This window comes from Ipomoea nil, unplaced genomic scaffold, assembly GCF_001879475.1.
Source record: "Ipomoea nil cultivar Tokyo-kokei standard unplaced genomic scaffold, Asagao_1.1 scaffold1622, whole genome shotgun sequence".
NCBI classification, from domain to species: Eukaryota; Viridiplantae; Streptophyta; class Magnoliopsida; order Solanales; family Convolvulaceae; genus Ipomoea; species Ipomoea nil.
In genome coordinates, this window is record NW_017618050.1 from 23,560 (window position 1) to 34,218 (window position 10,659).

Below are 10,659 nucleotides of genomic sequence, written 5' to 3' on the forward strand. Positions count from 1 at the left end.
GAAATTAAACTGGGATTTGGGGCTGCCATGGCCTCACCACAAGTGCCCACAGTAGTGCAACCAGCTTGGGGGATTAATCCAAAAGCCCGAGAACCTTTCCCATCCCCAAAACCTTGCAATTGCCTACCCTGGGAGAGACCATTGCATACGGCAACCCCCAAATCACCCTCTCTGCTTTGCCCCACAAGAGGGGAGCTCAAAGCAGTCTTAGGCACAACTTGTTCCTTCCCAGAATTCGAATCAACAAAGAGTGGCAGGGGAACCAAGCTAGAGTCTCCAACGTCTAGGCATTGGCCATCCATTCGACCATCATTTGAAACACGAATTTCAGGCATGTCTGAATGGGCATCTTTGGACCTATAACCAGCCTTAACAAAGTGCCTTGGCCGATTAGGAGCAACATCTAGTGTTCTATGACCAGCTTGCTCATTAGGAGCTTGCCAATTAGAAACCCAAGATGTTGCTTGCCCATCCTTACTGAAATTGCTACGAAAAGAGGGAAAAGAAACCTTACCTGGGCAGTGTCTCGGATGGTGCTGCGTAGCCATACCATCACCACCATGGCCATTGGCGTATGGCTCGTTACGTGGCCTTGACCTTCTCCGCCGGTACACGCGAGACACCCGACCCTCTTGCCTCGCCTGTGCGTGCCCAGCAACCACCATTGGCCCACGATGGTGCGTGGACCTGGCAGCCATTGGACCATGAAGCTTCATGGACCTTCCCCCGTCACTGCCGCTGGGAGAAGACGCAACGCCAGCGCCCAAGGCCGACGTGACAAGGCGGACCTTCTTCTTCGATTTCTTTAGCCGAGCCACCTTAGGCATCATCCTAAGCGAGACACCACCGGCCTTAATCCGACAGTCCTCCTCATCCATGGCTGCGTGCAAGAGCTCCAATAATTCTTCCGGCGAAGCGTGTTTTCTCCCATCCACCAACGAAATTCCCAAGGCTGCAAGACAGTTCTCCGCCTTGGTCCGGCCATGGCCATCTACCCCAATCTTGGATTCTGCACAAGAGACGGCAGAAACCACTCCTCGAAACTCCTTCTGTCTTCGCAATCCAAGGCCATCCGGCAACGGCGTGGCGATAGCATCGACGCAACCACGGCCACGCGACTCCACCTTCGAACTGCAGCCCTCATACGGCGTTTCTCCCCTTCCTTCTGATTCCATAGCCCCACCAGGGCGGTGGCGAGATATCCCAGCCATGACCGCGCAATCGCGATCCTTTACGCCATCGCGATTGACATCGCGCCCACCCAACGATCGGTTCCCAGCCACATCACCATGGCACTGCTCCATGTCTGCCCTAAGAAGATCCCAGAGATCATCCGGTTCAATGAGCTTCTTCGCCCTTTCCAAATCGCCATCTACGGCCGCAAGAACAATCTCCGCCTTCGTGCGATGATCGACACCTCGGGCAGAGACGTCAACCTTCGTAGCACAGCCTCCATACGACGATGGGTTTAGGGTTTAGGGTTTAGGGTTTAGGGTTTAGGGTTTTTTTTTTTTTTTTTTTGAAAGGAAATTTTGCTTGCGTGTATCTCAATTATTTCAACGTACACTGCCGTGCATTTACATATGCAGAAATGAAACCTAAGATTTTAGAAGTGATGCATGTGATGTGCATTATATTGGCAATTAATTAAGTTTATCTATCGACAGTTTCGGCCTTCGAATGTCTGGCCGTACTGCCAGGACTTGGGGGCGACATTCTGGGAAGTGACTACTTTGCCATCATTTGTGGTGACCCTAAAATTGAGAGATTTCCCAGACAGCATTGCATTGGTCTCCCATTTCTCACCCCAGTTGCATTTCAGAGGTACCCAGTTCTTGTGCCCTTCAGCATTCACCTCCACCTTTGAAACATCCCCGCTTCCTCCAACATTTGACACCGTCACTAGGTTGAAGAACTGATGTCCTGACATCGTAAACCGCTCTCCTCCTTTTCTCATGCATGGAACCCTGCGATAGAACACCGGAACAACCCCGGCTTTGTACTCTGCAATTTGGAGATATGCAGGCATAGATAGGTCAAAATGTGCCTGTGGCGGAGCGCACCATTTTCCATCGCCCGTCGGGCAAAGATCGGTGGCTGTAACGATGATGGGCTTTTGGGGTGTCTTGCATTGCCCTGTGCTATTTACGCATTTTATTTCGTAGCAGGCTCCGCAGCTTGCTGCATTGTTGAACAATGCTGCGCTCAAAGCTGTAGTGTATGGGGAATAGGTTTCCTTAAACTGCTCAAGCCCACAAGCCCCGCCAATGGTTCCCTCAGGGGGGCCATAAAAGGTGGCATGAGCATCCAACCATCCATGCGCTGAATCGCCGCCAAATACACACGGTAATGCACATAACACAATCAATAATATTGAGGCTTGCAATTCTGTTGCCATGGCGGCAGTGATGATCAACACGCTAAGCTAAAGATATTTTTTTGAGATCATAAACAATGAAATTCAAATAAATTTTGAATTTGTTGTTTATGATCTCAAAAAATACTGTTTATTTTTTCCTTGGGGTTTAGGGTTTAGGGTTTAGGGTTTAGGGTTTAGGGTTTTTTTTTTTTTTTTTTTTTTAGTAAATAGGACTTTATTAAATAGTAAAAGGCCGAAGCCAATACATCGTCCAAGGGATTAGGCCACAGACGACCAAGAATCCCACTAACTAAAAAGCGAAACTAAGCTAGAAAAGAAAATAAAGATTACAAAGGCAGGCCCCCGGGGCTATAACATACTTGCCCCAAGTCCCATACTAGCAAACTAACACGAGACAAAGGCTATAATGAAAGCAACAGCAAAAACCACTAAGGGACAGCGCAGCTGCTCGAAAATGTAAAGCAAGCATAACCCAACTGCCTTCCCGGCCATCCTGTAGACGAGGAGACAAACGACAAGGGGAACAGCCACCTCGCCTGTCACGATCAGAAACGCCTCCCTGTCAACTGCAGCACAATACAGTCCAACCGAGCTGCAACTCAAACCGCAACAACTCATGGGGTACTATTGGCTGCCCTGTTAGAAGCAGCAATACACACCAACCCGACAACAGAACAGCAAAGCAAAATGTCGGCACTCGGGCCTCAGTCAAAACATTACATAAAGTACAGGCAATCACAGGCCCAGAGATACGGAAATAAAGAACAAGGCAGCCAATAGCATCAAAACCCCGATCAGCACCAGCACGAACCAGAACCAACCCTAACAGGATTAGCTACTATGGGCCAGCAGCAAGCCTGGACTAAGCCAACGGATTTGAAAAACACCTACCCGGCCACCGTTCAGCCCGGGCCAGGATGCAATTTCTTACCGCTTGCACCAAACGTTGAGGCCTGGTCTATCTCAAAGAACACCTGCAAAGGCGGAACCAAAAAAGCCTGTAGACCAGTATATGCCCCGGAGGCCAAAGAAACAAACCTGCAAAAGGAAAACAAGATAGAACAAGCAACATCCTGTTTCCTCGACCCCAGCTATTTCCATCTTTCACACCAGGTGAGTGTATAGGTATTAACAGGCTGACGCGAACAAACAGCAACCCCCCCAAAGAGACCCGTCCCCCCCGGAGTCCAGAAGGAACTCGGCTACTATTGGCCAGCAGCAAGCCTGACCAGATCAACGGATTTGATAGTCCTGCCTGGTGCACCGTTCAGCCCAGACTAGGGTGCCCTGTTGTACCGCCAACACCTTACGTTGAGACTCAGTCCCGACCAGCAGGACTTCATAGCCTCCAATCCCGTCCCCCCTGGGATCCAGAAGGGACTCGGCTACTATTGGCCAGCAGCAAGCCTGACTAGGTCAACGGATTTGATTAGTCCTGCCTGGTACACCGTTCGGCCCAGACTAGGGTGCCATGTTGTACCGCCAACACCTTACGTTGAGACTCAGTCCCGACTAGCCGGACTTCATAGCCTCCGAGAACACCTCACACACTCTCTGTTTTTAGCTCAACTCCGCTCTTTCTCTTCTTACCAAACCCTCATTCTACCACTCAAAGTCACACTCCAATTCTTTTCCACTCAAAGTCACACTACCACCGTGTTGGATCATCGAGATATGACGGCTAATCAAAGAAAAATGCAAAGAAATAAAGAAAAACAGGTGAAAGGCAAGTCCCCGGTTGTTGATAATAGTCGGGGACCAAGTGCAGGTACAGGTAATCTTGTGTGGCGGGCCCAAACTACTAGCCGGCCTAGTGCCCCGGTTCCGGTTAGTAATGGGTTTGCTGCGCTACAAGATGATAGCCTCGCCTCGGAGGAGGCTATTGTGGATACTACGGAGGAGGCTACTGTGGATGCCTCCACCCCGGTTGTTACCGGGAAATCTGATTGCATGACGCCTTCTGGGATAGGGAGTGGCCTCTCATCGGGCCGCTTGTCTACTATTCCAGAAGGTAATGAGGATGCTAGCCTCTTTACGGGAGAGCGGGCGGATATTCAAAGCCCGCAGCAGGTATCGTTCTCTTTTACCCCTTCTCCTGTTCCGAATCCTATTTTCTATGGTCCCCTTGAGCTGGGGACGCCGCCATGCACACCTCCGAGTGATACTCTCTGGTTGGCGGCTCAAACGCCCGATTCACCCCCTGAGGCCCCGTGGGGGCCGAGGAGGGGGAGGGAAAGGGCGTGGTCAGATACTGACGTCCCTGTGGCTGATTAGGAACCGGAGGAATGGGCCTCGGGTTCTGACACAGAATATGAGAATTTAGACCTCCGGGAAGGGATTGGCTCAGTGCGACGTCGGTATAGCTTTATGAGACAGGAGAGGGACCCCCCTGAAGGGCCGGGTGTGTTATCTTCTATATGAAGCTACTCGCCTGGAATGTGAGGGGGGTGTCCTCTCGGGGTTCTGCTCGCAGGATCCGTGTGCTGTTGAGAATGCACACGCCTTTTATTTTATGTCTACTCGAGCCTTTCAGCTCGTCTGATTGGCTTGAGTTTTTCAGGATTCGCTTTAATTTTGATAATGTTTTTGCTTCTGTTAATAATAAAATCTGGCTTTTCTGGAATAATGACTTGGCAGTAACATTTGAGAGTCAAACGGAGCAGTGCGTCACCATTTCATGTATTCATTCTACTGTGCTCACTCCGTTTTGGCTCTCATTTGTTTATGCCAAAACCAAAGAACGCCTCCGGGACCCGTTGTGGGCTGAGTTGAACCATGTATATTCTTTGGTTCCCGGAGGGGTTCCTTGGTCGGTTGCAGGTGATTTTAATTGTTTGTTAAGTGTGGACGAGAAAAAAGGTGGGCTTCCGTACCCACATCGGAAGACTACTGATTTTCAGGAGTGTGTCAGTGCGTGTGACTTGATTGATGCAACCTACTACGGCTCTTGTTTCACTTGGTGGAATGGGCGGCGTGGGAAGGCAGCCATATGGATGCGTTTGGATCGGTTCCTTTTTACCTCGGTATGGGAATCGGTTTTCAGAACATCTGTACGGCATTTATCAAAGTCCACGTCTGACCACAGTCCACTGCTGATATCCTGTGAGTTATTGAGTATGCAGGTAGTACCAAAGCACTTCGTGTTCTTGAATGTTTGGATCAAGCACGAGGGCTTTCAGAGGGTGGTGCGTGATAGCTGGGAGGTCCCGGTGGAAGGGGGCCCTATGTTTGTAATGGCCACCAAATTGAATAGACTGAGTAAGGTTCTGAGCAGGTGGAGCAAGTCTGAATTCGGGGATATATTTGTGAAGCTCCGGGAATATGAGGATAGTGTTCAAACCCTTGAGGCTGCCTTGCAGCAACACCCAGATGATGAAAATGCTCTATTTGAATATAAGAAGGGTGTTGCTTTGCTGCAGAAACAGATTGCAATAGAGGAGGAATTCTGGCAGCAAAAGGCGCGTGTCACCGAGGTTCAGGATGGGGATAGAAACTCCCGTTTCTTTCACTCTATTGTTAAGGAACGCAGGCGTAAGCTATACATACACAGGGTGAAAAATGGGGAAGGGATATGGCTGGAGGACAGACAGGGAATTGCTGATCAGGCAGTCTCTTTCTTTGAGCACATGTTTACCGCCGAGATTGGGGGGTTTGACTTGGCCAGATTGGATTGTGTCCCACGGTTGGTTACTGATGAGGATAATGAACAGTTAACAGCTGTGCCAGAGGTGGGTGAAATTAAAGCGGTGGTAATGCAGATGAACTCTACGAGTGCAGCAGGGCCGGATGGTTTCTCGGGGGCCTTTTATAAGGCCTGTTGGGATATCATTCAGGATGATGTAGTCAGTATGGTTCGGAGTTACTTTGCAGGACAGGAATTCACCAGGGCTATCACGCACACATCCATTGTTCTGCTCCCGAAGAAGCCGAGTCCGGAGACCTTCGCAGATTATAGGCCTATCAGTTTGTGCAATTTCAGTAGCAAGTTGGTTACGAAGCTCATGGTGGTCCGGATGGCGACGGTTTTGCCCCGAGTGTTGTCCCCGCAGCAGAGTGGGTTTGTAGCTGGCCGGTCCATCACGGACAATGTTTTGCTTGCATCTGAGATGTGCCACGGTTTGAGTTTGCAGAACCGGGACATAGTGCTGAAGCTTGATATGGCTAAGGCATATGACCGGGTCTCGTGGTTCTTCCTGACTTCGGTGATGCGCCGCCTGGGTTTCAGTGAGATTTGGATAGATATGGTGTTCCGGGCTGTGTCGAATGTTTGGTACTCCGTGATTGTAAATGGGGTTAAGGAGGGTTTTTTCACTTCTACACGGGGCCTCAGGCAGGGGGATCCTTTGTCCCCGACTTTGTTTGTGATTGTAGCGGAGGTCTTGTCTGTTTACCTTGCTCGGGTTTATGATGGAACCGCTGTGCCACGGTTCACGCAGCCGCCGGGGACACCGCATATACACCACCTGGCTTATGCGGATGACGTGATTATTTTTAGTACAGCCAGGTTGGGGGCAATTCAGGAGGTAATTAATGCTTTGAAGGAGTACGAGGAGATTTCGGGACAGTTGGTGAGCTTTCAGAAGAGTGCGTTTTATGTGCATCCTCGTACTCCGGCTGGTGAGATTGACAGCATTCGCAGGGCAACAGGTTGTGTGCATAAACAGTTTCCATTTACTTACTTAGGTTGCCCTGTATATCTTGGTCGCAAGAAGTGTATTTACTTCGCCCCCGTTGTGGATAAAGTCAAGGCTAAATGTTTAAGTTGGCAACGGCGGGTGCTCTCGAAAGGTGGGAAGGCGATCTTGATTTCTTCGGTTCTACAGGCCATTCCTTTGCACCTGTTCTCGGCCTGCGCGCCCCCTAAGCAGGTAATTAGGGACCTGGAGAGATGTTATGCGAGTTTCTTCTTGAAACAATCGGGGGGCGCCCGGTATCATTGGAGTTCGTGGAAAACTCTGTCCCGTCCAAAAAAGGAGGGGGGAGTTGGTTCCCTGGACTTGGATCTCATGGTTAGAGCTGCCAGTGCAAAATTGTGGTGGAATTTTCGCACAGAGCATACACTTTGGTCGGATTTTATGAGGGCCAAGTATTGCAGTCGGGTTCACCCGGTTGCTAAGTTGGTCCAGACTACGGATTCGCACACCTGGAAGCGGATGTTGATGGTTCGTGATGAGGTCGAGGGGGTTCTGACTTGGCGGTTGTTCCAAGGCCGGGTTAATTTCTGGTGGGACAACTGGTCGGGTTTGGGCCCACTTGGCCGGCTGTATCCATCTCGGGGGGTTTCTTACTCCCGGGAGTTGCTTCTGGACTATGTGCGGGACGGAGAGCTTGATTTGACTGGCCATGATGACTTGGCTTATGCGGGGGTTAATGCGGACTTGTCCCGAATGGGGCAGGGGCCGCGTGACATCCCTCTTTGGACCGTGGCCTCTGACGGTATGTTTTCTTACTCCTCTGCGAAGGCCTATCTTAGGCCTGCTATGCCCATTGCACCGGACCCTCTCTTGGCTAAATGTTGGCGCAAACACCTCCCGTTTAAGGTGTCCTTCCTGGCTTGGAGAGTGTTCCGAGGGCGGCTTCCCACGGATGACGTCCTGTCTCGTTTCGATCATGCGATTGTTTCGAGGTGTTGGTGTTGTCCAACCCCTGTTCCTGAGTCCATTGATCATATATTTTATTCCGGGGAAACAGCAGGATCTGTTTGGAGATATGTTTTGGCGTCCCTTGGCCTCCAGTCGCGACATCGGAGTCTTAGGACATTGATTGCGAGTTGGGGCCGGGGAGGGGCGCGTAACCCTTTATTTTCCTTTGCTGTTAGCAGGTTGCCGTATTTGATCTTGTGGGAGCTGTGGAAACACCGTAATGGGTGTATGCATGGACGGGATACCCCTAGCATTGCGCGGGTGATGCATGGGGTCGCAAAGGGGGTGGCGGAATGTCTGTTTAGGCGGTGGCCTATGCAGCATATCCTACCCTCTAACTGGAGGACGATTGTGGCATACTTGGAGGCACATGTGCCGAGGCGGGTTGTTAGGGCGGTCAGGTGGTCACCTCCCGCTGCTGGGGCGTTAAAGATTAATCTTTCTCTTTCAGCGGCAGTGGGGGGGGGGGGGGGGGGCGGCCGTGGTGCGCAATCAGGCGGGTGGCTTCTGCTATGGGATTGCCTGGTCTGGACATGGGGAGCATGCTCGGGGCATGTTCCGGGTTCTGTTCTCGTGTCTGGAATGGTGCCTGGCCGGGGGCAATACAGAGATTGTTATGGAGTCCACGTGGGCGGAGCTGTGTAGCTATGTTGATCTTTCTTTTCGCCCGCCGTGGTTTCTGGACGATGTGGTATCCAGGCTCCGGTTACTATGTTCTTGTGGAGTAGTTACTGCTGTCTTGTGCCCGTCTAGGGCCAATCTACCTGCGCGGACACTAGCCGATTGGGTTGTTGATAAGCCAGGGGAGGCCATTTTTCGGGACCTTAATGATCTGCCACCTAGGGTGCGTTCGCTGTTGGTACACGATGATATACCCTATGTGTTTTTTGAGATAGATGACCCCCCGTGACTCTGGCCTGCTTGTATCTTGTACTTTATGTTTTGAAAAAAGTTTGAAAAAGAAAGAAAAAGAAGGAAAAGAAATGAAAATGAAAAGAAATCAAAAAAGGATAAAAAAGAAAAGAAAAAGAGAAAAAGAAATGAAAAGATATGAGTGGAAAAGAATTGGTGAGTTCAAAAGATTTGAGTGGTAAAATGAGAGATTGATAGGAAAAGAAAGAGCGGAGTTGAGCTAAAAACAGAGAGTGTGTGAGGTGTTCTGGGAGGCTATGAGGTCCTGCTGGTCGGGGACTGAGTCTCAACGTAAGGTGTTGGCGGTACAACATGGCACCCTAGTCTGGGCTGAACGGTGCACCAGGCAGGACTAATCAAATCCGTTGACCTGGTCAGGCTTGCTGCTGGCCAATAGTAGCCGGGTCCCTTCTGGATTCCAGGGGGGACGGGATTGGAGGCTATGAAGTCTTGCTGGTCGGGACTGAGTCTCAACGTAAGGTGTTGGCGGTACAACAGGGCACCCTAGTCTGGGCTGAACGGTGCACCAGGTAGGACTATCAAATCCGTTGACCTGGTCAGGCTTGCTGCTGGCCAATAGTAGCTGAGTTCCTTCTGGACTCCGGGGGGGGACGGGTTTCATTTGGGGGGTTGCCGTTTGTTCGCGTCTGCCTGTTAATACCCATACACTCACCTGATGTGAAAGATGGAAATAGCTGGGGTTGAGGAAACATGACCTTGTTTGTTCTATCTTGTTTTCTGTTTTGCAGGTTGTTTCTTTGGCCTCCGAGGCGCATACTGGTCTATAGGCTTTTTTGGTTTCGCCTTTGCAGGCTTTCTTTGGGATAGACCAGGCCTCAACGTTGGTGCAAGCGGTAAGAATTTGCATCCTGGCCCGGGCTGAACGGTGGCCGGGTAGGTGTTTCTCAAATCCGTTGGCATAGTCCAGGCTTGCTGTTGGCCCATAGTAGCTAATCCCGTTAGGGTTGGTTCTGGTTCGCGCTGGTGCTGATCGGGGTTCGATTCTATTGGCTGCCTGTGCTATGATTGCTTTATCTGTGGGCCTGTGATTGCCTGTAATTTTATGTATTTTGACTGAGGCCTGTGTGCCGACATTTTGCTTTGCTGTTCTGTTGTCGGGTTGTATTGCTGCTTTTAACAGGGCAGCCAATAGTACCCCAGGAGTTGTTGCGGTTTGAGTTGCAACCCGGTTGGACTGTATTGTGCTGCAGTTGACAGGGAGGCGCTTTTTGATCGTGACAGGCGAGGTGGCTGTTCCCCTTGTCACTTGTCTCCTCGACTACATGATGGCCGGGACGGCAGCTGGGTTATATTTGCTATATATTTTCGAGCAGCTGGGCTTTCCCTTAGTGTTTTGCTTTTGCTTTCATTATAGCCTTCGTCTTGTGTGTTGCTTCCGAACTGTTTGCTTAATGTGGACGAGAAAAAAGGGGGGCTTCCTTATTCGCATAGGAAGACCACTGATTTTCGAGAGTGTGTCGGTGCATGTGATCTGATTGACTCTTCGGCCTACGGCTCCCCTTACACTTGGTGGAATGGGAGGCGTAAGGACGCTGCCATATGGATGCGCTTGGATCGATTTCTTTACACTTCGGTATGGGAATCGATATTCAGGACATCCGTTATGCATTTGTCTAGGACCACGTCGGACCACTGTCCGTTACTTGTTACCTCTGAAGTTATAACTGTCCAACCTACTCCAAAACACTTTAGCTTTCTTAATGT

General features: G+C 50.5%; 1 protein-coding gene across 1 annotated transcript; it reads right to left on the reverse strand.

Annotated features, from left to right (window-relative positions):
- Nucleotides 1-1,502: 1,502 nt before the first annotated feature.
- On the reverse strand, nucleotides 1,503-2,529 carry LOC109191378 (expansin-A9-like). The gene has a single exon (XM_019342023.1). It carries the CDS (start codon nucleotides 2,396-2,398, stop codon nucleotides 1,658-1,660), a length of 741 nt encoding a protein of 246 aa, XP_019197568.1. The 5' UTR covers nucleotides 2,399-2,529; the 3' UTR covers nucleotides 1,503-1,657.
- Nucleotides 2,530-10,659: the final 8,130 nt, after the last annotated feature.

Coding starts and splice junctions, on each gene's coding strand:
- LOC109191378 (XM_019342023.1), bottom strand. CDS start 2,398: ATGGCAACAGAATTGCAAGCCTCAATATTATTGATTGTGTTATGTGCA.